The sequence below is a fragment of the Anguilla rostrata genome, chromosome 1, assembly GCF_018555375.3.
Source record: "Anguilla rostrata isolate EN2019 chromosome 1, ASM1855537v3, whole genome shotgun sequence".
NCBI classification, from domain to species: domain Eukaryota; kingdom Metazoa; phylum Chordata; class Actinopteri; order Anguilliformes; family Anguillidae; genus Anguilla; species Anguilla rostrata.
The window spans coordinates 61,209,184-61,234,775 of record NC_057933.1 but is presented as its reverse complement, the minus strand read 5'-3'; the positions used below and the strand labels follow the sequence as shown (position 1 = coordinate 61,234,775).

Genomic DNA, 25,592 nt, shown 5'->3' with positions numbered 1-25,592 from the left:
TAGAGGTATTAGAGAGAAAACATGTGTGCCTTTATGCACAGTTACCTAGAAAACATTGCTTAAAATAAGTTCTTCTTCAGATTCACACACCTTCCTGTGGGTGCTTATTGAAACCTTTTCATTTTGACACCACAGAATGATGCTGAAGTCCAAAAACATAAATGCACCCTGTTTCTACTGTGTGTTAGAGTCAGTGTGCTGTGTGCATGTGTGTCAGAGAGCATGACAGTGGCTGCACATGTATGCTGGCCTGCTGCTGTGGGTGCAGGCTTTTAAATGTGCATTGAGAACAGAGCTGCTGGTGCATTATTAATAAAGCTAATGCTGAGAGGCTACTGTGCGCTGTCTCACTCGATCTCTCACTCATGCTTTCCCACACACATACTGTGCACTGTGCATGCACCCAGGCACACACACAAGCATGTACACACAGACACACACACACACAATCTTTCTGTCTCTCTCTCTTATTCGCACTCACACGAGAGTCTTCTCTTACAGTCCAAATGCTGCACTTCCAAGCAGAAGTAATGGATGCTTGCAGCACCTTTCTACCTCATGTGAAAAGCCAGCTCCCACTCTGAGGCACTTAGGGCTTCCATCAGTCATCATTTTATTGTGAGCGGTGACTAATATATGTGTGTGTGTGTGTGTGATTCCCTCCACAGAGTACAGTTACAGCTGAGGAGGCCCACACTCAGAGGGAGATGATTCCTCATGAAATCCATGGATCCTCCTCTGACAGCAGACAAGACTCCACAAGCTTCAGACTGAGATCTGCATCAGTCAGACGCTGAGGACGCCGGAGTGGCTAACGAGTTAGCGGGAGGACCCCGCTACAGTGATAACTACAACTACCGGACAGATAAAGAGAGATTAAGAGTTAGAGAGAAAAGGAAGAGAGGGAGAAAACTGACATTAGAAAACGAGACTGGACTTACCAGCAGTAGAACAACATGAAGTCCAACCAGGAGAGGAGTAATGAGTGTTTGCCCCCAAAGAAACGGGAAATTCTGGCCATGGAAGAGAAGGCTGTGGTGGTGGCATCGGCCAGCGAGAGCCAACGAGGGGAAAACCTGGCATGGCTTGCAAGCGTGGCCAGTGGGCAGAACACTGGAGGGCAGCACGATGGACACATACACAAACCCCTCTCCTCAACAACGGAGTACTCCTCTTCCTCCTGCTCTTCATCCTCCTTGTCCTCCCAGTCCAGAGTCGCAGTGGCTGGAACAGCGCTGACCACTCTGCCTACGGTGTACTCTTCGCCCCTCTCCCAAGCTGCCGGGACCATCCAGTATACCCAGCTGCCACCCAACGTGCAGTTCATCAGCCCAGCCTACGGGGGGCACTACGCCGGCTACATCTCCTCCCAGCTCATCTCCCCAACGGCCACGTCCACCCCTGCCCTGGTCCAGCGCCCTCACCTGGAGGCCTATGGTAGCGCTGTGGTTTCACAGGCCTCTAAAGGGGACCAGCACCACCTGCTGGGCACCCCTCCTCCACCCCAGTCTACCCACCAGTACGTCCAGATGGCCGGCTCCCCTCTGAGTGTGACGGCGGGGACGGTGGCCTCACCTGGCGGCCATCTGCCCTTGCATTCGGCCGTCCTGCCCCACACCCTCACCCTCACGCCTTCGCAGGTGGTCGTCCAGTACGCCGATAGCCCGGTGGCCAAGAAAGACGAGGGCCGGACAAGGGAGCTGCTGAATGGCGAGGTGGAGAAGGGTCGGCGCTACGGGCTGCTGCTGGAGGCCAGCCTGATCAAGCAGAGTGGAGTGGCCAAGGCAGCGCACGGCCAGCCGCAGCAGCACTACGAGACCCAGCACGTGGTCATCCCAGCCGACTACACACAGGAAACATCAGGGCTTCGAACCTCTCTGATGCTGGTGCCCAACAGCCATGGCAACAGCGGCGGTGCTGAGCAGGACTGCGGCCCAGAGAAGCCCCCATCCTCTGTGGCTCACAGTGAGAAGGGGGGTGCAGCTCTGACCAAGCCCATCTCTGGCAAGGCTTCATCCTTTACCTTCCCCTCTTCCACGTCCTCAGAGGGGCTGAAGACGCACATCGCCTCTCTGTCCCCACACACCGTCATCCAGACCACTCCCAGTGCCGCCGAACAGATCTCCATGGGCGTCACCGCCCCCAGCTTCTACCACGCCCCCCAGCCGCCCATCATCGGCTACATCGCAAGTGGCGGGCAGCAGCAGCAGACGGTCAGTTACCACGCCACCCTGCCCCAGCACCTGCTCATCCCGAGCGGGCAGTCCCTGCTGGTCCCAGTCAGCGCCAGTGGCGGAGGGGAGCAGGAGCCCCCCCATGCTGTGGTTACCTCCCCCCAGCAAAACGCTGTGTCTGCCTCGCACTCCTACATCGCCACGGCGATCCCAAAGTGTGAGCTCGTGGGGGTGAGTGAGCAGCAGGCCACAGGAGCCTACCCGGCTACCGCCACCGCCGGAGGCCTGGTGCAAGCCCAGCTCAACCTGCCTGTGCCTGCAGCCCCTGCCCCCTTGCTGCCCCCCTACTTCATGAAGGGCTCCATCATCCAGCTAGCGGACGGGGAGCTGAAGCGGGTGGAGGACCTGCGGACAGAGGACTTCATCCAGAGCGCCGAGATCAGTGGAGAGCTGAAGATCGACTCCAGCACGGTGGAGCGCATCGACGGAAGCCCCACGCCCAACTCCGCCATCATCCAGTTCGCTGTGGGAGAGCACAGAGTGCAGGTGAGCTGAAAGCCAGACCATTTTTCATGACAAAGAGTTAAAAGCATTAAAATGATGATTTAATAGCTTTCAAAGTGTTGGATATAGCCTTATATAGGGCTTACCACGCTTGAAATTCAAGAGTCAAATTAGCCCTTGCACTTATTTTTCAAGGTAGATTTTTCCATAAAATTTATGGAAATTACCTTGTCTGTGTCATGTTAGTCGGCAGCGTGGTTCCACCCTTGAGAGGATGAGAGCAGGCATCTGAATTTTCTACAGTATAGCTCTTCCAGTCTCCTTCATAGGAAAAAAGAACCTAGAACTTCAGCAAGGGAGTCTTTTTTTTTCAAACCGATCAAGCTCCCATTATAGACTCATTATACTCTGATGGCCTCTTTGTCACCCCATTAAGGTAAGATGAATCGAATTTAACTGAATTGTGATGTCTCCTCTGAGTTACCAGCATTTGTACCAGTGGTATGAACCCCCTGCCTCTCTCCCCCCCCTCTGTCAAACACAGGTGAGTGTGGAGGTGTTGGTGGAGTATCCCTTCTTCGTTTTCGGGCAGGGTTGGTCGTCCTGCTGCCCGGACAGGACCACCCAGCTGTTTGAGCTGTCGTGTGCCAAGCTGTCAGTGGGTGACGTCTGCATTTCCCTCACCCTGAAGAACCTGAAGAATGGCTCTCTGAGGAAGAGCCAGTCTCAGGCTGCTGGAGTCCCACTGAAGCCCCCCAAGGCAGAAACACAGCACAGGGACAGGGGGGGCAACTGCAGAGAGCAGGAGAATGGACTAGGGCAGTGGGCAGGAGGGGTGGAAGGCAGGGTGGGGGGCATCATCTCTGAGAATGGAGAACTGAAGTCTGGGGAAAAGACCTGCTCACCCGAGGCACTAAAAACAGAATCTGGAGGCACTGATCGACCTTCTGGTCGCAAGAGGAGATGGTCAGCCCCAGAAGGTCGACAGGTGGAGAAGTCCGGTGAGGGGCCATCCCCACCCCTGCCCAAAACCACATTTATCCCTCAGGAGGTTAAGATCTGCATCGAAGGCAGATCAAATATAGGCAAGTGAACAGTCACAGGATTTTTGCAAATGGGGGAATGAGAGCAACGATTCACTTACGTGTGATTTTTTTGTTTTGTTTTTCCTATCCAGATTACTGTACTGTAGGCTACATTTACTACATATTTTCATGCTATAATTTTACTTTAGGTCCGTGTAATACCTACACATAGAGTTTTGACATTGTTTGATATTGCACAGGCTGTTGAAATAGTTCCACAATTCTTGGGCAAGTTTGTTTGAGGGATTGCAGTGTATCAAACATATATACATAGGCAGGTGGCTTGAGCACCGCTTGACTCTATTATGAAAAATAAGCTGGTCTCCTTGCTTTATAGCCCATTTACATGTACATTATCATCACCTTTAAAGGGCCCGACATGAACAGACTGTTCGGCACATTGTCCAAGGTTGCAGGAGACACAGGATGTTGAAAGGCTATGGTCCAGTTCTGAGTGTCACTGAGAGATGGGGGTAGAGTTCATGTCACATGACTAGCTCAGTCATGTTATTGGTGCCGAGTATTCTTTCACCCCTTGTATTCTGACCACACCCCTCTTGCTCGACGGAGGCGAGGGCAGAACATCACCTTGAGCTCACCTCCTCATAGCATCTGTGCTCTGAGGCTGCAGAATGTGGAATGTCAGCACTTTACCTACCGCATTTGGTGGAATGGCGGAACCACTCCTGCCATGCACCCTCCCTTCCCCCAAGATCACTGTTTCCATGGCAATGGGGGATGCAGGTGGGAGTTGACATGATGTCAGCCAGCTCATGCGTTCTATCCCTTTTTTAAGGTTTGTGTGTCTATTTTTTTGTTTGTCATATGTTAGTCTCATAGATAGCATTTACCTTTTCATGGGGCCCTGTCTGGATTACACATCGTGTGGAAAGACAGTGGACGCCTTGGATACACTGCTTATGTCTCAGAGATATGTGGTGGCAGCCAGAGACCGAGGACGACATACGCCTCAGTAGCAGAGTGCAGACTGTGGGAGGAGAGTGAGGCCTCATCAGGCTCATAATGGATCAAACTGCCACACGCTTTCATTGATTGACTTACACAACACGTTTCAACACGTTTTTTTCTCCATGTCAAAGCACTTTGATTTGATCAAGTCAGCGAGTCTGACTGCCTCACTCTCCTATTAGTAAGGGCAGGGGCACCCAGGGCCTCGCTGTCACTGTACTCAATATGAAGACAAGTTTCAGTTCACTGTGGGTGGCAGGCAAAGGCACAAACCTAAAGAGCACCTGGGGGTGGTTCTGCAAAAAATTATCTGGAGTTAATCTTGCAAGTATGAACATATATATTCTGTTGGATTTAAAAGGAAAAATCCGTTTTGAAAGCAAAGCAAACATTTTGAACCACAAGAAATTGTTTTGTGAAGCAAACCAAGCATTGTAAAGTTGGACAACTTTTAAAGGCTTGGCAATGTTCAACCAAACACTTTTTCCCTGGGTTTGGTACCATTCTGGGTGCCTTTTCCAATGCTCACAGAATCCACTGCTGAACTTTGATGTGTCTGTTGTACAGCCCCAGAGATGGTGGAGTCAGAAGGTCACTTTATAAAGGGAAACAATGCTGATCAGAGAGGGGGTGGAGGATCTCTACACACAGCACTATGTTTACATTGTTTTTGCTATAGAACTGGCTTTGCCTACATAGAGACACTGCCTCTCTGTCAGATATTTTACATTCAAAGCACATTTAATTTGTAATGTCACGTTCCCATTATCTGAACATTATACACTCTTTGGGTGGTATTTATCCCCTAGCCACTGATTTACTTTAATAAGCAGATTTCCTCTTGGCCCCTACTGTTGAAACTGCAAATGGGGCAGTTTCAATAGAAATGATATGAATCATTTTACACTACTCTCTGGCCTAAGAGGCATCTCCGTAGCACAATGAATTTTTATGTTTGTTCCAATTTCAGTAGCTGGACATTTTAAGACTCTTTCTCATGATGGTGCACAGAAAAGGTTTTCATCTTCCTTTTTTTCAAATGCTTTTTATGTATAATTGGCCCCTCACATTTTTAGGAACACAACCTGTTGGTAGACAACTCAAGATGATCGAATGATTTCAAATCTCTCTTGTACAGTATGTCCAAACTGTTCTCTTAGTTAATGTCCACAGCCCAAAAGTGCAATGTACAATCACAATGTGCTGGTAGGGAAAGGTACAAAGGGGGTTTTGTTTGAGAAACTGAGTGTGCTAAGGAATCAAACAGAGATTATTTTCTTGTAGAATTTATCTCGTGTAATTGATCCATAAACGGAATTATCACTTGTCCACTCCCTCACGAGTGCAGGATCACTGGAGTTTGGACCAGTTATGTGAAACATATCCTGCTTGTCATATAGTTTTAAGTGTCTGATTAGAGAGACCCCTTTGAATGATACCGCCCTGTTACAATTTTCCTCACAGTTGAAGGTGCAGGCCACCGGCCAGTCCCTGACCAGACAATCAGTCCTGCCATATGATGTCATGAAACAGCAGCAGTCATCCCTAGTGATGGAGAGGGCTTTTATTTATTTTTTTCTTTCCTTCCTTTTTACTAATATTTTACAAGAGAATTTTGGAGTGTGTTTTTAACTCTGATAATTCTATTTTCTTTGTTGTTGTGTTGCCTGTTTGTTCCTACTTGGTTTAACCCTCATGATCTTTTCAGTGTTTTGTGGGATATCTGACAGGAAGGATTTGTTAATAAGAACGTTCTCACTTTGAACATCAGAGGGATATGGAAACTATGTGAAAAGAAGTCAGAGACTGAAAAGATTATTTGATAATGGAAATTGTTCCCTTATCAATGTTCAAGGGTCTATCCACAAACATGTGAGAGGTGTCTGTCTCCTACATATATGTATCTTCATATATATGTATGTGTATGTTTGTAGGTTTATGCATACACATATGTATTTATGGCACATGTATATTTTGTGCATGCATATTGTTTTCTGGAATATGCATTCATAAATGCATGTGTGCACATATACACATGCACACTTTTCCATGAAACACTGAAATGGCCTGCCTGTGTTTTGTGATTGGAAACAATATGTAGTGATTTCCCTGTTCTGTACTGTAGTTTGTGTGCATATTTGTGTATATACTGTATTGTACAGTATACACACAGTATATATAATGAAAAGATACAGTGTTTTCTGTTTAACGTTATACTTTTAGAATCTTGCAATTTGCACAGCTGGAGAGTTTGAGACTTTTCTTTTTTGTGGGGGGGGGGGGGGGGTCTTGGGGATGCAATGAATGTTGGGAATTAATTTACCTAAATGTAGCAGTGACCAGTACTTTACAGTGACAAGTTCTGCCCGCAAGCCCTACATGCGGGTCTTCTCTTCTCTTTATAAGGACTTCAAGCATTGACTGCTGCGGTCACGGCTACAGTGGGCAGAAGTAAATCTGTGCCCTTGTGCCCATGTGTGAATTTGACTTGATCTGCTCATCTACTTTGAGGAAGGCATTACTTTCATGTAGCAGATAAGCAGGCTACGGGGGCAGATGGGATCAAGTCCAATTCACACATGTGCAATAAGGGCACAGATTTATTTCTGCTCACCGTAGCTACAGCCTTCAATGCTTAAAGTCCCTATTATCATGTAGAAAAGGAACAGGAAGAACTACACGTAAACAATTACAGTTATGTGGCTCTCTGATTGGCCCAAGAGGCCTGCCAGCCAAGAGAGAGGTGTGTTCTCTTGTGATACAACACAGTGAATCAATGTACATGAGTCAAGTGCATGATCGAATACACCCATACAGATTTGAAATGCTTTATTTTTGCAGTGAAACAGGGTTTCTTGGATTGTTAATACAACATTTAGTAATATTGTCTTTGAGAGATTGATTTGAGGGAGACTGTTTGGATAGAGCAGTTCTGTTTGCTTGCAGAATTTACACATCATCTTAGATCCTGGTTGTGCATAGATGCAGTCATTTCATGATCCACAACAATAATGCTGTTAGTGTATGTAACTTTCAGGGAATTCTTTACATTTATGAGGTTTATCGATCTAGGGTTTTTTAATGTGTAGAAGTTATTTAACAACCCAGATAGCAAGCGACTCCATGGCGGACCTGTGCTAATTCTGGCCCGAAGTCAGCACAGCCAGCGCGGAACTGGTTCGGAGTCGCTTGCTATCTGGAAAGTGTGCTAATCAAATCTACCAGCACAAGCAAAATCTGAGTGGAACTCTTGTCTTCATTGTTGAATGAATTAACTCAACCAAAAGAGTACCCCAAATTATTCTTAGCAGAAATGAACAGAGACAGGATTCTGTTTAGATTGTTTGACTGTTTTGTTTTACAGTTGCATGGCCTACCATTTAGAAAATTCAGGGAAATGTAATAATAACACTCTTATGATACAATATGCAGTGATGGTCTTGGTATTTTTGGTATTTCTTGGTATTTTATTTTGATAGGACTTGTGTGTCCCGACAACCCCACTCCACGTAATGACCTTATCAGCCCTTTATGATTAGTGCTTGACCAGCCTAATTTCCCCAGTTCGGGAACTTTCAGTATCGCGCCATTTGTTTATTTGTTTTGATTCTGATCGATTCACCTTGATTTGATTTTCGATTATCAGGCTGTAGATGAGCAGGCCACGGCTGGAGAATCGGTGACGCAAAGGCAGAAAAGATGCTTGAGGCTGTCACTGCTCCACTGCAGTCTTTAACAGCTGATTGAATGTACAATAGTATAGTGAGAAGCTATGAAATAAAGCAACCTTTAGTGTTTTTTTTTTTCTTCCTCCCAGTCGAGGTATGGTAATGGGATGCTTTGGAAGTGACGTATGAGGTTGTAAGGCCATCTCTATCTTGGCATCAGTTCAGCCATTTGGTTTCATTTTTACTATGTGCAATACCAATAATTTCTCTCTCCCGTTGTGCCAACTCAGAGTGGTGAGTGAGTCATTACCCTCTGCCTGCCCCCCCCCCCCATCCCTACCCCCACCCCCATTGACTTATCTTTCTGTGTTTCTGGAGATTTGTCTTTTACAGTCCTCAGCACAAAGCTCTTGCCTCAAACTGGAGAATATGCAGACAGGGAGTGTCATACCTGGTTATCCATGTGCCTCTTAACCACTTCCAGCTTGCAATACATCATCCCCAAACAGCATCCCGCCCTTCAATGATCTTAAAACATTAAAACATGCAATTTTCTGTACACATGAACATCTTCACATAGTCAAGCTATCAGCGTACGTTCCTGAGAGCTTTTTATTTTCCTTTATTTTCAGAAAGTAGACACGAAAGGAGGAGTAATTAACTTTTCCTGAAAAGCATTGTACTTAGGAGTTGTTTTTTATTTTTTATTTTTGTACAGAATAGATCAGTGCTTTAGGGAGCTGATAATGATGTCACTTGCCAAAGTGAACGCAACAATATATGTTCAGCAATGTTTTGTCTCCCAAGTACAAGGCTAGTAGCAGTATGTGTGATGGAAGGCAGACTGTAGAATCATTCTCTAGCAGGCTGTCACTGAGCAGGGATGCCTTACTGAGTGCATCTGGTGTCTTCTATTCTTAACACCTCAGCATCCCCTCCACCTTTACTTTTCATGGGCAACATTTTCAGTGTGAAATGTTTTAACAATATGGAGGAAAATTATTTTTGGTCACATGATAAAACCAATTGCATGTGACATCATCCCTCACTCCCCACCGAAGGCCAAAAATCTTAGATTTTACTCAGGGAAGGGGCTGGTGTGTGTGCGTATGCGTTTGTGTGTGCGTGTGTGTGCATTAGCAGGGGCGTGTGCTCATACAGTAGATATGGTGCACGGAAGCAGCACTTTTATGGCCCAGGAGCAGAGGTGGTCCTCTTTCCCCTTGAAATGCAGAAAAAATGTCATTTTGATTGCCTAACCTCCTAACTTGCTTTTGGCCTTTTTTGGTCCTTATTTGATGGGATTGTTCCCGGACGACAGACCTCAAAGTGTTGAACACTTAGTAATGCCGAGACAGACTCTCTGGGGGTCTGTCTGCATCTCGCCAGCACCTCTAGTGGCCGTGCTTTGTCACTGTAACCTCATTATGTACCCTAATAGCTTGCATTTGTTCATAACCCTTTGTGAGTAGTGATACTGTTGTCATGGTGAGAGACTGACAATGAAAAAAACCTCATAAAGTGGGGACCACTTTTAAAAAATGCACATAAACTTGTTTATTAGTGTAGATTTAGTAATACTGTTTATGCACTTTTGATGCCGAGAAAGGCCTCGTCCGTTGTTTATAAGGCCTGGTCCTTTTGAAGTCTGACACTTTTTTCAAAAATACAGAAATGATAGAGAGAGAGAGAGAGAGAGGCTATGAGATAAGACTATGAGTAATATGCGCTGTGTGATGAACATTGTCATAGGAAGTAGCAGAGTTACTGTTACTTTGCAGAAACAGCCGTTCCACCCCATCCACTGCCCCTCTCCCAAGCCCCCTCGCTCATTCCTGAGTCTACGGAGCAATAGTAGAGGGTTTACGGGTGGCTGCTGTAGCCTCATGGTTCACCAATTCAAAACAAATTGCACACCTCTTCTCTCTGGCTTACCTTCTGTTTTTGATTTGTTGCGGGTTGTTTTTTTTATAGATATGATAATATCATAATAATTAGTGGTAAAATGATAATTACAATGTATTATTATTATTATTATTATTATCATTATTATTATATGTAGCATTGTCACCTTTTAGTAGGGATGTATAGATCTGCTTTTTGAATGTTTTGATGGAGCAGGTGCAGAACTGTTGGAATGCACTCATTTGAGGTTTATACATCTGTTGTGGTTGTTTCATTGTTTTCATTTTCAGTTGCACAAATGAAATAGAGAATTCGATGTGACGTTCAGTATTTGGAGAGAATAAGTATGCATTTTGAGGTGTTTGTTTTTCAAATTTGCTATCAATTTGGCACTCACCCAGATCCACTGTTGAGCTTGACTGTTGTTGACGTCTTGACGATGTTCAGGCAATTTGCTGGAAGTAACACTCAGGCCCTGACACAGACAAGCCCACTGCTTGTTTTTGTTTAGCCCTACATTAGGACTGTTTTATGTGGACTGGTCTCTTTTGAGTCATATTATTTTATAAGCATAGTTATTAGCATTTTTATTAGGAATTGAATCTGTTTGAACTGGCCAAAGTTGCTTAACAGCAGAAAAAAGTCACATAGGACACAGGCTATGCTTGTGTGACCGTAAAGTTGACTGGAAGGTCTAGCTCTAGTTTTATGGCAGTGGTCGTCACAAGATAGCACTGTTGTTCTTCCTTTAAATGACCGAGTGTCTGCACTCCCATTTTAGGCTCCTTATCAAACCGTACCTTACTGTCTCCAAGTGACAAGTTAGCGAGGAGCACAGCTAACACTGTTTATTGGCCTGGTCATATGAAACCATTCCTTTCTTAGCCGCTGCTTCGCCGGCGAGTCCACACAGCAGGCACTTTGTTCAAGCGGCGTTATTGAATTACACTGTTTGTTTCACTCTTGACTTGATTTTATGTCATCCAGACACCCTTCCTCCGCTTTATAAAGAAAAAAAAAGAAAAACAGGCCATCAGGCAGACAAATCTGGGGTCCTTGTCAGGCTAAAATCACCAGACAACAGAATTGCTGAGGTCTATGCTCTCAAAGCCATCATATAGACAGTGTGGGAATTCCACCGGTATTATAACAATGTAATCTCATTGAAAACACAGCATATCTAAATGAGTAACACATTTGAATGTCTTTTTTTTTACACATTAGCGTTTCTCCAAAAACTCACCCACCTAGCCTGTGAAACAGATTGCCCTCTTGTTATCTTGTTAAAGATATATGGGTATAGGGTGTAATTATCAATTAATCCGAATGGAGAGTGTCAGGAAATGTTGTGGCTTGTGTTTCAGTCATTTAAATGTATGACATAAAAGTAGGGCCTCATCTTGTGGCTGTTAACTTAAAGTGCAATGTGTCCCCCTTGTGTTTTGGCTGGTCGAATGATGGCGAATATGATGTTGTAGTCTCTCTCTCCCCCCCCCCCCCCACATTTCCCACAAATTTTACTGACATGCACGCTGTTCCTGTTGTTTGTTCTTTCAATCGTTTTTTATTTTACTTTTTATTTTTGTTGGTTATGTTGAGAAGAATGAAAGACAGAGGAAGCCATGATTATGTAACATGGTGACGGTGTTCTATTGAAAGTGTCATAGCCCTGGGCAGTGAAGTACAGGTGTTGATGTGACGAGGTGAAGTCTTCCGTTGGCGTAGCTACAGAGGGTGTGTCTGTTTTCTCATTTCTTGCCATCAGACAGAGAAAGTATACTACAAGCAGCTCTGCCACATGGCAAGAGACCATGGAAGAGGGGAAATGCTTTGCACCGTACTATTAAAAGCAGAATTATCTTGAGTAGAGAGCTTATATTGAAAGGAATCTTTTTTCTCTTCTGTTTCTCCTCATATGCGTGCAAACTCTCTGTAATTTCAGTGTAATATATTGTACTTGCACTAGCTTTTTTATATAAAAAAAACAACAAATATAAAAAAATGGAAGAATTCAAGTTATATTTTCTAATTGTGGTGTGTCTATTTGTAGGATACACTCAAGTCTGTTTATTGGATTTTATGGTCCTTTTCTTTGATGGTGCTTGCAGGTTTTCTAGTTAGAAATTATTTCATTATTATGAATAATAAAACAATATTTGTTTCATGATTTGAACAAATTTGTTTTAAAAAAAGAAAAAAAAAATGTCTGTATACCAGTACAAGTTTATTGTTTCAGTATACTCGTACTAATAAAATAACAGTGCCAATTGCAGTTGCCTTTCTTTATTAATATTTGCATTAAAATGTATTTATGGTTTTTGGAGAGAAATTGATTAGAATGAACTTTCTGATAATCAGCTTCCTTCCTGTCCATTTAACCCTATCAAAATGGACCGTTAAAGGTGATTTATTTAACAATTAGTTTAACAGGTAAATGTAAACATACAAATACCATTTTGTAAAGGTCAGTTTTGGAGGATATGACCTAATTAAGAGACTATTGTATTTAACTGATAGAGTGCTTGTTTCTTTAACATATTTTAAAGTACATGCACTGTAATGTAATTTTCAAGTTAGCACTCATTGAAATAAAATTATAAATACTATTAATAATATGTAATGCTTACTAAAAAGCTTAGAACAAGCTTATTACAAACACGACAAGCCACTATTGTGGTCAGACTAAATGCCCTATGAAAGTGTTTTTACATCCTGTTTGGATTTGACCTCACACAAACTTAAGACCATCGCCAACATACACCTACATGCTTGTCTATGCTGGTGATGAGAGAGGCAAGGTTCTTACTCAGTTAATAAATAGATTGCTTTAAAAAGATATCAGTGGACATGATAGTATCCAGATGAAATCGTCCCTCGAAGCAAATGCACCCTGAAATGCAGAATTAAAAGGGGTCCAATACGAAGACCATGGATCAGTATAGAAGACTGATGATTTCATGTGCATCTTCCTTGTTGTGTAATACGTGTTACGTACAGACAGTTCCAGTCTAACCTGTTTAAATGATATGTTTCTTTCATGTATACATATAATATTGATTTACAGCACCCCATTTGTAACCAAAAACTTAATGCTTATAAGCCCAGTTCATGACTCATGACACCACACTGCCATTTTGAACAGTTTATTTAACGTTGCTGTTCAAGACAAGTTGCTTCGTCCCTTTGTTCACATGTTTATTATCTCCCGAGCCTTCCAGAATGACCCAGCCCACAAGCTTTTCATTACAGGGAACCAACCCACCCAATGAATGGGTCGTCTGCATCAGCAGAGAAGAGCACGCACAGAGCAACGCATTTTACACATACATGCAAAATTAGAGACCAAAGCTAATAAAAACATTCATCCATTCGAAGAAGAGAAGTTCAGAAATGAAAGCCAGCATACATTACAGTAATTATCTACTTCACAGTCCCATGAGCTTACATTTCAACATATGATCCATTTAGCTATGCAGCTGACTAATTTCTGTAGCCATTCACATTATGTACCTTGCTCAAAGCAGCAAAATAAAGGGCTGTTAAATGATTTGAACCCATCTAAAGCTCCATTCCTGTTACCACTCCACCACACTGCTATCCATTGTACCATTCTCATAACTTTCCTCTATTCCTAAACCCTCATCAGTTAAAAAGAAGGGATAGTTGGAGGATATAATGTGTAAAGCACAGATATGTCCCTGTCTTTAAACTGAATCTACAATTAAATCTGTGATAATGTGGAAGAGTTGTCTGTAACCTTGACCTGTTTGGAGATCTGAACCATGCTTCTTCACACAGTGGTCGCATTGAATAAAATTAGTCAAGTCACTGGCACCAAGGGTCCTGAGAGAAAGAAGTGTGTTGCTTTTGATACCAGCCTATGGCCCAGAAGCAACACTGAGCAACCGTTTTTGAGTAAAAAGTAGTGTTTCACCAAAGTACACAGGCCAAAGCTGTGAGGAGAACATACTTTATGTCTCTCATATTAACTATAAAAAGAAGAGGTGTGAAACCTGACTTACTGAAATGGGTGTGTGTGTGTTTGTGTGTGTGTGTGTGTGTGCATGTATGTGCATGTATGTGTGTGTGCGTGTGTCTGCATGTGTGTGTATGTATGTGCATACATGCTTGTCATGTTCATTTGCGCAAAGGTGTCTCTGCATTGCATTTCAGGTGAACATACTACTGAATTGCTGTGAAACCCGGATGAATGTGGTCCGGCGACTCAACTCCTTCAGTTCAGTGGCCCCCACATAAGTGCATGTGGAGCGTAGTCCCCCCAGTATGTCCAGAATGGTATCTTCCACATTGCCCTTATAGGGGACCTCCACTGTCCTACCCTCAGAAGCCCTGGTGAAAGAGAATAAACCATGATGGACTGGATCATATCACATCTGTTCCTATTGTGCTAAGGTCATCTGCTGGGTTGCACTTTTCAGTTACAATCAGAAGCCTTCAAAATCACTGTGTTGATGCTAATTGCATAGGAATGTGTGTGCTTTATTGCAACATTCTAAGCCTGTCAGCTCAGAAAGGACCTTAGCCAGACTGACCACTGACAGTCTGGTGCCTCTAGGCAGAGTTGACACAGGACAGGGCATGTTTTTAATGTCTTTACCTGCTAGCAAATGTTTAGTGCAGGTATAGATGCTCAAATTTGCCCAATACTGACACTGCACATTTTGGGGAACTGTGCATGTCCACACTCTCTCGAATCAGCAGTGGGGTTTTGGCTGCAGTTGCAGATGAATGGCCATTTAAAATTTGGTTTGGAGAATGGAGATGCTCGGTCCTACGTCCAATGCCAAAATTTAGAGAGAAAAAATGCAAAACTGTCCCTATACATGATATACTGCATGTAAGTACATGCTTGAGCCAGTTCACTGAGAGGACCCCTCCCTACCTGTATCCTGCAACTCCTCCCATGTACTTCTTCATTGCTGTGTCAGAGCTCATCCCGTAAAACAGCTTCATCTTCACCCCGTTCTTCTCAATGATGTCACCAGCACACTGGTCATGCCCCGCTAGCATGCCCCCCAGCATCACGAAATCTGCCCCCGCCGCTGCGGACAAGCATGAGCACAGGGGTCGAGATTCCAGGAGAGAGGAGACAGACTGACAATTGCCAATTGCCAACAAAATTAATAATTTGTTTTGATGTTTTTTTAGGCAGCACTGGAACTAAAATCTGGAACCTCCTATAGACAGGTAAGTATGGATGGTGGCAGTGACAAAAAATGATGAACTCCAGTCACTGGTGTGGTAGAGAGTCTGTTTATAGGTGTATTTACCATGACCAGTGGAAGCAGTGGACGCCACATTATTGAATTAGTAAAATTTGCATAGTGTCATGTGTATGTAAATTGGGTTGTAATGATTCAATTCCAGTTTCAACCTGCAGTGAAACAAACTTCTAAATTTTTGTCCATAATTAGTCCATGTCTCCTAGCTGAGACAGTCCCCCCGCCCACACAAATGGCACTTAGGCTTCATTGGACACCTGGTAGGCATGGCAACCACAGCAGGCAGTAAAGGGCTGTCACATTTCTCACAGGCTTCTCCTCGCCAGGTCAATATGTTATTTCCCCACTTGTGAAACTGATGCTACCAATTCGAGCAGAAAAGGCCAGTCCTGCAGTCTGCATCTTGGAAGCCTAACCACTCAAAGCCCTCTGAATCCATAGAGCAGGTCTGGTTCCTGTGAGGTTCTGACATTAGCCAGCTTGATAGCTTTCAGTACTGTACTATGTGCCTACTGTACATTCCTCATTTTAAACTGGCTCACTGGTATGGAAAGAGAAGCCCCAGCCTACTAACATCAAGCAAACGCCCTATGCATGATTTGTACTGGTAGCCTAATCTCAGTTTGTGGCTGGGGGTGTAGATTTGTATTCAGAAGTAAATCTGAATACAAAAGGTTTACGATATTAAATGATTCTGCTGTTGCAGAAATTACCAACTGTATTTTCCCTCTGGGATTACTAAAGTTTTGTCATTTTCTATGTTGGACTCTATCCACTGAAGCTGTATGAATCATGCCATAATGTAAATTAAATAATCCAATGTAAAACTTTTCACTTTCTTAACTCCAATTTAGGTTTAGGGAGCACATTTATTATTTACCTAAATTAACACTCAGCCATTCAAGCCTTTGGGTTTTTAGAAAGCATAGTCTTACTCAGGATGTTTGTTTGACTTTGATATGGAAGAAGTCTTTGATTTGGACCTTTGCAAGCAGACAGGCACACAGTGCATACCGAAGGCTTTGGCCACATCACCTGGGCAGCTGCATCCTCCATCCTGGTGAGAAAAGGACACTGTGAGGAAACCGCAACTGTCATTGGAACATCGGACTCTCAGAGACAACTCTCAGTGGTAAAGATCACTAGGAAACGCTTGGTAGAACATAACAGCGATGATAAAATCGGCATACCTTGCCTCTATAAATCAGTTTCTTTCACATTTATTGTTCACATTTATGCTTTTTGAAACTGTAGGGATATGACCCAATATTATGTATTTCACCTTTTTTAACAGCCTGATGGAGCGACATAGCTCAGGAGGTAAGACCGATTGTCTGGCAGTCGGAGGGTTGCCGGTTCAAACCCTGCCTGCGTTAAGTGTCCTTTAGCAGACCTCACCCTAACTGCTCTGGCGAATGAGAGGCATCAATTGTAAAGCGCTTTGGATAAAAGCGCTATATAAATGCAGTCCGTTTACCATTTGATGTACTCGTAGTTGTTTTCACCAAAGAAGGTGATGCTCCTCAACACCAGAACTGAACAATTGTTTTCAGGTAAAGACTTTTGATATTCTCCTTTGAATAGTCTAACTGTGTGTTTCTGTTGTAGACTGATGAGACATGCATTTTTAATGCTTTGAGTGCTGTGCGGTACTTAACTAGTTAGTGCAGATACATTTTCTTGTTTTGATATTGAGGTTAGACTGTAAAGGTTACTTTCATTCCAGGACTGTATGATTATTTTACCTGAACTATCAAATTAATTAAATCTACCAAAGCAATTGCAATATGCAAGTGCTTTGTTGGAATGCAGGCTTCCTTTTAAAATAATTGGCCCAGTGCTAATCTGATAACCTTGGGATAATGGGTTTGCACTTGAGCTTGAGGGAAGACACATTACCACAGTAGAACCAGAAAGAAATATAGCTGTATAAAGAGTTACATGTTGCGCTGACTTTGTGAGGCAATATTTATCAAAGTGTCTGCAAGGCAAATGCATTATTTAAGAGTGAAACTGACAGACATCTGAAAGGACAACACTGCCCCCTGGTGGGCCTAAAGAAATATTTACTTTTATTTACATATCTTCTCAGATCCATGCCATTAAGTCTTCTAAAAAATAAACATCAGAAATGGTAAGTAACAATAACAAACAAATCAATGCTGAATTGCACTGAATTATGTATTTTAAAACTTTTTTTTGTCCCTACTCCCTACTGTGCCTCAGTAACAAGGATCAGGAGTCAGAGGGCAAGGTCTTCAGGCAAAGTCATGGGAGGACTCACTGAGATAATGTGGCCTTTCAGTCCATGGGCGGAGTCAGCACACTCCATAACAGCGCTGAGCTGGGGGTACCCCACCCCTGTCTTGATGCGTGTTGTGCACACAGAACCTGCAGACAGTGTAGCAGTAGCATGTTGCTATGAAAGGTATTGTAATTTATACCACTGGTGCAGTTCATCACACCCCATTACTGTCAGTCTCTGAGTGGACATTGCCCAGTCACAGAACAGCTGTAAAAAACAACTTCCAAAGATTGGACTGTGCTGTAATTTCATGCTGGGACTCAAGGGGATATCAAATTTCCACTAATCAACCCATTTTTAGGCACATGAGATTGTTACATTAAAGTTCTAGGAAAATGGAGAGATGTACCAATGTTTAAAAAAAACACAAAAATTAATTTTCTTGGTATGTTATTGATACTTCCAGCAGTGTCCTTTTTAAGCTTCTTACAATAAAACATATTTCAAATTCCAGTATTTCAAAGTATTTTTAAACAGATACTGCATATTTGAGGTGGTTATAATAGATTGTATTATAATGACGTGTAACAATTTTTACTCTCAGCGAATACATGTTCCTGGCAGTTACAGCTCCTATCAAATTATCCAGAATCATCATACACAACCACTATCCTAATCAGTCTTTCTGGATATAGATAATGATTCTTATCTAAAACCATTGCATGTAAAGCAAAACACATTTTCATAAGATACATACACTCACCTGGTCCAATGCCCACTTTTACGATGTCAGCTCCAGAAAGGATCAGTTCCTCCACCATCTCCCCTGTCACCACATTGCCAGCCTATCAGGCACCAAGCAGAGCACCATGGGATTTGAAAACATAAGATATAGGGACAAAAATTCTGGTCACATGCCATGAAGTCGAGTGAGAGACCACTGGGTTTTAATCAGATAACAGAACTGCTGCTGAAAACCATCCAACTGTATAATGTGGGTAATACATAAACTATAAGTGCATAAAAGAACAAACACTCAGACATTTACAGTGCAGTAGATTGTTCTGGGCAAAGTAGAAGCAAGCAGAAATGCAACATAGTGATTTAAGTAAAGAAATATTGCCATTACATGCATGGCAAGATGCATATTGAAAGCATTAAAAAATGCCATTGCAAAAACAACTTGAGGCCTCACCATAATGGTGTGGTCAGGAAATCTGTCTCTGACGGTCTTGACAAACTCCACAAAATGCTCTGAGTAGCCGTTAGCCACATCCAGGCAGATGTACTTGACTCCAGGCACACTCTCCAGGATACTGCACAGCCTCTCCAGGTCAGCCTTACTGGTCCCTGAGCTGGCTGCCACATACTGGGGAAGAGAAATGGAGACCATGACATCCAGGAGATCACTGACCATTGACTAAACACACTGACCTCTAAAACACCAATGGCCTTAAGAATGTACTGACAACACAATTGACTAATTAAAGACATGCACACAAACACACCAAGACAATATAAATGTATAAATGTTTGTTATTGGATGCTCAATGTTGCATTGAGCATCCAATAACAAAGTGACTGAACATATCACAACAAAAATATGCTGTATAATAAGAATAATGATGACGCTCAAATGCTCCCCCCACCACACTGAACTGACCCACGACACATGTGCTACTGTACATGAAACTTCATCATGGAGAGACTGTTTCTCATCCCTCTTTTCGAAGAAATGGCATTTTTTTTCTCTTTGTGTGTGGTCAGGTCCATCATGACCCTCACCTCCAGACAGTCAGGACTCTGGGCGGCAAAAGCCTTCCAATCCTCCACGGAGTAATGTTTCTGAATGGCTGTGAAGAGTGTGTGCTAGAACAACAGAATATACATACAGTATTTTCACAAATAAATCAGTAAAAAAAAGTTTTGTCACCTGCAGTGAACATGTTTTCCACAATCAAAAGCCTTAGCTGGGTTTTAAACCTCTCTAAAGCACCAACTTCTAAACTGAGCACTGAGCAAGATTAGGAACAGCTATTCAAGTCCTAAAAAAGTTAAGTGAGTCAGTATAAAACCATTTTGTGATTGGCCTGCTGTCTTTAACTTTTATGCACTTTGTCAGTCGACAAAGACAGAGACAGAACTCACTTTGCTCAGGGCCTGTGCAATCTGGAAGGTGCCAGTGGAGTCCATGTTGGCGGCAATAATGGGAATTCCATGGTAGGTCTGCCTGGAGTTGCGGAATGTGAAGGTTCTTTGCAGGTCCACCTGCGTTTAACACATCAGGTGACGGGATTTAGGGAACTTGCTGCAGCAGGACCTTTGCTCCACAGGAACAGAATACAAGACAATGGTTCAGCTCTGGCAGTGCAGCAAAAAAAAAAAAAAAAAAATTTTATTTAAGGTGAACCTCAATATTATACTTTCAGCTCATAGTATGTTGGACATAAGTGTAAATGCTCTGTGTAAAAGCCAGTTTCAGGTACAACACAATTAACAATTTCTGTGTTTACTTTGGGGTTGATCACAAACAATGAGGTGTCATGAAGCTAACCCAAGCCATATAGGCATAACTGTAGTTACAGATATTTATTTTTTTAAATGCAATACAAATCTTTCACGCTGTTCCTTCACAGACACTGTGATATAGGATATCTGCCAGCTTCAGCGTCATGCCAACAGACTGGACATCTTTTTATTGCTAGGGGTCCAAGGATAGGTTATTGTGTTCATTTTAACATATCTAGTTAATGAGTGTCGCCCATTGTCTTAGAGATTTTTCAACAAAGCATCTACTGTACATAAGCTCAAGCTGCTCATGAAGGATGGTTATTTGACAAAATAATTGCAGAAGTGGCCCAGAGACTGGAAAGAAGCAATGGCTTGCAGCACACACACTCATTGGACAATGTCAGTCTGGATCGACAGGTGGCCCTGCAGCAATGGAACAGGTGAACAGTTATGACTGACTATTCCAAAATGGAAGCAGAAAGAAAAAAATGTAGATACAGAAAATAGGTTTAAAATGACAGCATAATTACACATACACTGACTGGGTATACCTTACATAGCGCACATCCAGTTCGTCTAGATGTTTCACTGCAATACACTTGGATAGGATCCATTCTATTTTTCTTTCTAGGTGCAGTGTACCGTCAGCAGAATCTCCAAACTGCTGAGCCCACTATAATCATGAAAGATGCAGGACAGGGATCATTATTCTGAAGACTCACTGAATCATTCAGAGAGGCAACTGAGGTGAGTCCTGTAATCCGAGATAGCATTCAGGACTCTGAAATCAGATCTTCCAGTACTGAGCCCAATCCAAAGTCTAAATCTAATGCACAGGTACACAGAATTAAAACCACCAACATCATATTTAGGTACTATATTGGTCCTCAATATGCGCTTAACCAGTGAAGTTTATATAGCCCACATAGTTTGTTATCAGATCATAAAGTTTCATTTTTACAGAATCAACTCAGGTTACCTGCCTCACATTTCTCACGGGACATAGCCTGAAAACCTGAAGTTCCATTCCCTAACTGCTTTTCCCTCTCAGCTTTGTACTGGCTTTGCACAGCAAAGAAAGCTCTTCGTTTTTAAATAAATTGATCACTCAATGACAGCATACAGATAAACACACAATGAGATGGTGGGTACATGACGAGATCACAGAATCTAGGGAGGCATGGCAGCGCAAATTTCAAATACGCTGTAAAAATACACCAGCGAGAGCGAACAATGATAGACAGAATTCTCTTTTGTCCATTGTGCCATAGGAATATTCTGTGCTCATCTGAGGAAAAAAAAGCTTGCCTCCAGTCCTCCATGATTCCCTTGGATCTCATTAAATGCCACCACTGCCTCTGCCTCCGGTACCTGTGATTTACGCTAATGGATTTATGCTAAAACAGTAGAAAGTCCTAAGATAACAGCCATGTTATAGTGTGGGCATGAGAGTAAAGGATGGGATATTGCATTGTTTTAGTCTGATGGGAAATGATTGGAAATAAAGATTAGGGATGTAAATGTAAGCTGATGAATTCTGGACAGTTGAGTCCACTCTACCTTGGAGAGCAGTGGCCTGTCAAAATGGCCCCATCTGCAGTTCTCTTTGAGCGAGTCTGGGTTGTTTATCACTTAGGCTCTGCAGCAGCCTGCACAGGACAGGGGCAGCAGGGCTATTAAAATCAGCCAGCCAAGATATGGCGCGATTACTTTGTGATGTCATAATGCTGCATTGGGAAAAGAGGGAGTGGCCACCAGCCACTCCTCATGTTCCCTGCTGCAACACTGGTTGCGATCAAGTCTTGTTCAACAAATATATTCAGTAAACCATATCTATATGTTACAATGTATTTATCATTTATATAAATAGATACAAAAATAGAATATAGACCACATATGTGGCTTAGACAGCACAGTTATGGAATTAAAATCATTGCTTTTCCAGTTGGACATAATGTGCATTTGCAATGCATGTGACCTGGTGCAATGTTTAACAAGCCTGAAATTTCAGTGTAGGTCACTGCAGACAAAACAGGGTGTTTGGTTTTCAAGAGGTGACAGAGTACAAGAGCATAGCTCCACGTTCTGACTGAAAGCAGAGGTTGTGAAGCATGAGGAAATGCCCTGTGGTTTGTTTTAAGACATATGATGGACTGGGAACATACTTATGCAACAAGACAATTTTTCACTGCTTTGTAAAGTACACAGATGCATCCCACATGCTTGTTCTACTGTTGGTCACTTTCCCTGTACATGTAATTGTTAGACTTCACCTGATGGCTCCATCACCTGGGCCACCTTTCAACTGATCCATCTCAACTACTGTACATGTGTGTTTTTCCAATACGACCAAAAACTACAGTGTGTGTTGCAGGTCTCACCTACTGCTATTATGCTCTTGAGTGCAGAATTACTTTAGTGTTCTTTAGAATTACATTTCTTTTGAATCAACAAGACCTTTTTTTGCTGCTTTCTAGTTTGGACGAAGTCAGAAATCCTGATGCTTCAACTTTGGCCATTCCTGATTTTATAAGAGACCTGCACAAAATGAGATACAGTACACAGTATTATACGCACATACATCCCTGGAGGCAAAGCACTCGTTAATTTTTTACCTTAAGCAATCAATGATTTTGTGCAGGGCTAACCTAACTTACCTGCCTGTAAGTAACCATAGATGACATCTGGCTTGGTATTTTTTTTTAGAGGAAAAGAAAACCTGCTGACTTATTGGCTCACCTGGGCTCACTCCAACCCTGGTGTCTTATCTTCAGCTGTCCAGTTTACATTTGGCAACTGACTGCAGACACACCAGCAGTTCCCTACTGGCACAGCTGGCCTACAACTAAGGGAAGGTCAACTACATGCAGATGCTATTTGAGTCACAGGCCCAGAAGTGTTGCTGTTGAGGGGGACACATTTAAGGGATCCCTCAAATCTGAAAACTTTCTGGCAGCCACAGAACAGTCCAGGCATCTGAGACTCTGCACACATTCTACTTCTCTGTCCCTGAAATATTATACATGCCATAATAATTATGAAGCAGGTGAGTTTTATTGAAATGAATGGTTAATGGCAAGTTATGACTGTGTGACTCATGCTGGAGTTACACTCACTACAGGGTTCAGTTATATTGGAGTTGCTTATGTGCCATTTGTGTTCTGTCATGTTATTTGTAATGCTCTGTACCGTACATTGCCCTACATAAGTGCATATGCACAATAATAAACGATGGTCATTGTAAGAGAGCGTGAATCTGAGGTCTGTGAAGTGCGCTGAAGATAAAGATGCTTTACCTCTGCTCTGCTCTGCAGGCTGCTCCTCTTGGGCCGGACCAGGACGTCTTTAAAGTCCAGCTTGAGATCCACGTCCAGCCTGGGCATGATGGCATACCTGAGGCACTGGGCAGTCCTGCGGAGCCTGGCCGCTATAAACGCCGCCACCGGACCCGAACTCAAACCAGGGCGTGAAAGGAAGGGTTTACTGCGCGTGGGAGCGAGCCAGCGTCCTCGGCCGAGTCCCCATGTCTTCCCCGGGCGTGCTCAGTTGCGTTCCTCCCCCCCTCTCTCTCGGGCTCGTTGCTAGCGCGGCTGCAGTGCAGTGATCGGGGGGGCACGGCGTGCGAGGAGGTCCCAGAGCCACTGCACAGAACAGCACCTCTGCGGTCTGACTGAGGGACTGCTGCACAGGGCAGAACCTGCTGAAATCAATACCCTGCAGTGGGGGCGTGGAGAGAGAGAGAGAGGGGCGGGGCGAGAGGAGAAAGGCAGGAGATGGGAGGAGAAAGAGAGAAAGAGAAATAGGTGACAGTGATGCTGGGACATACTGCAGCAAGTGAGAAGAGGGAGAATAATGAGGGCTTTCAAAACGCATACTGTAGGGAGAAACATATTGAGACAGACACACAAAGGATACCCCCACTGTATAACATACAGAACTGATGCAAATTGTGGAAACACTGCTTAAACAAGTTTACTACTCTTGAAACTTTCATCTGTGCCCTTCTGTTGTTGTATCTGAGCCATTTTCATCTGTAAAGATGTATATAGTTATCTTCTATTTCTTTTTAATTTGAAATAATACAAGCGAAAAATAATTGTTATTATTATTCTTTTTTAATTATTACATATTATGCCAAAAAACTGTTTTCAACTAATTTTCATCTGTTTATAAATGCAGTGTTTCTGTAATTTGTGCCAGTACATGAGCATATTTCATTTGCTACCTCCTGAAGTGTGTGAAATAAATAAATATATTTGTACATATTTTAGCTCTGAAAATATAGATACAATTGCAGAATATACAGCAGGTATAACTGTAATATTTATATAAGTGTGAAAGAGACCCGATAACCTGATTTACTAAATATTTTGTGTGTTATATAATAGTAAATGTATAATTTTTGTGTGACATATCCTTTTGTGCTTTAAGCCCACATGACATTTGGCCACAAGATGGCAGAAGGGCAAAAAGAAAAAAGGCCCCACTCGGCAAAGACAAGCTTCCTCACTGAACCACAGCTGGTGGTGTACTTTGTGTTACTGCAGTATAGACTGAACCACAGCTGTTGGTGTACTTTGTGTTACTGCAGTATAGACTGAACCACAGCTGGTGGTGTACTTTGTGTTACTGCAGTATAGACTGAACCACAGCTGTTGGTGTACTTTGTGTTACTGCAGTATAGACTGAACCACAGCTGTTGGTGTACTTTGTGTTACTGCAGTATAGACTGAACCACAGCTGTTGGTGTACTTTGTGTTACTGCAGTATAGTTGAGTCCCACCTGGGACATGGGGGCTGGTGACTGGTATTCAGGGGCACAATCACCATAGAGGATATTCACTGAAGTGAAGTACCTTACTTGTTGCATGCACCTAATAAGCCACTGTACTGTATGCAAGACTCTCTGGGGTCAGCAGGACGTATGCAGAGCAAATACATCACGCACGCCATTGATTTAGTTTATACAGACTGTTCATGTGGAACCGCACTGAAAGAGGCTGGCAAGGGTTAAAGACAGTATTCCTGTTTGGTTGAACCCACTAAAAAAAATCCCCTAAACATTAGTACAAATGCACTGCAGCATTCATTCTTGATCGTTTATTCAAATTTGAAAGTGTCTGGCCACACTTTTTTTTTATGGCTAATAGTAACATTGTGTTAAGAGGAATACATGCTTTGCATTACTTGTGAATGAAAATTGTATTACTGTGTATCACATATTTCAGGGTGCCCATAGTATGTTTTTAGAGGATTGTGTTGAATATAGCTGTTGATACAATATAACA

General features: G+C 43.0%; 2 protein-coding genes across 7 annotated transcripts in view; one reads left to right on the top strand and one right to left on the bottom strand.

Annotated features, from left to right (window-relative positions):
• Positions 1-12,577, top strand: part of LOC135260985 (ataxin-1-like) — a 63,615-nt gene extending 51,038 nt beyond the window's left edge. For all 6 annotated transcript variants that reach the window (XM_064346795.1, XM_064346821.1, XM_064346803.1 and 3 more), the window contains 2 exons: positions 669-2,720; positions 3,223-12,577. In XM_064346795.1, the coding sequence (XP_064202865.1) occupies positions 957-2,720; positions 3,223-3,771 (2,313 nt within the window). In that variant the 5' untranslated portion in view covers positions 669-956 and the 3' untranslated portion in view covers positions 3,772-12,577. The remainder of the gene's footprint in view (positions 1-668; positions 2,721-3,222) is intronic.
• Positions 12,578-13,432: 855 nt separating this feature from the next.
• Positions 13,433-24,527, bottom strand: LOC135260978 (GMP reductase 1-like). The gene is made up of 9 exons (XM_064346763.1): positions 23,601-24,527; positions 19,942-20,061; positions 19,579-19,662; positions 18,989-19,162; positions 18,557-18,638; positions 17,833-17,939; positions 16,563-16,605; positions 15,209-15,368; positions 13,433-14,655 (listed from the first exon to the last, which is right to left on the bottom strand). The coding sequence occupies exons 1-9, from the start codon at positions 23,685-23,687 to the stop codon at positions 14,475-14,477; spliced, it is 1,038 nt and encodes a 345-aa protein (XP_064202833.1). The 5' UTR covers positions 23,688-24,527; the 3' UTR covers positions 13,433-14,474.
• Positions 24,528-25,592: the final 1,065 nt, after the last annotated feature.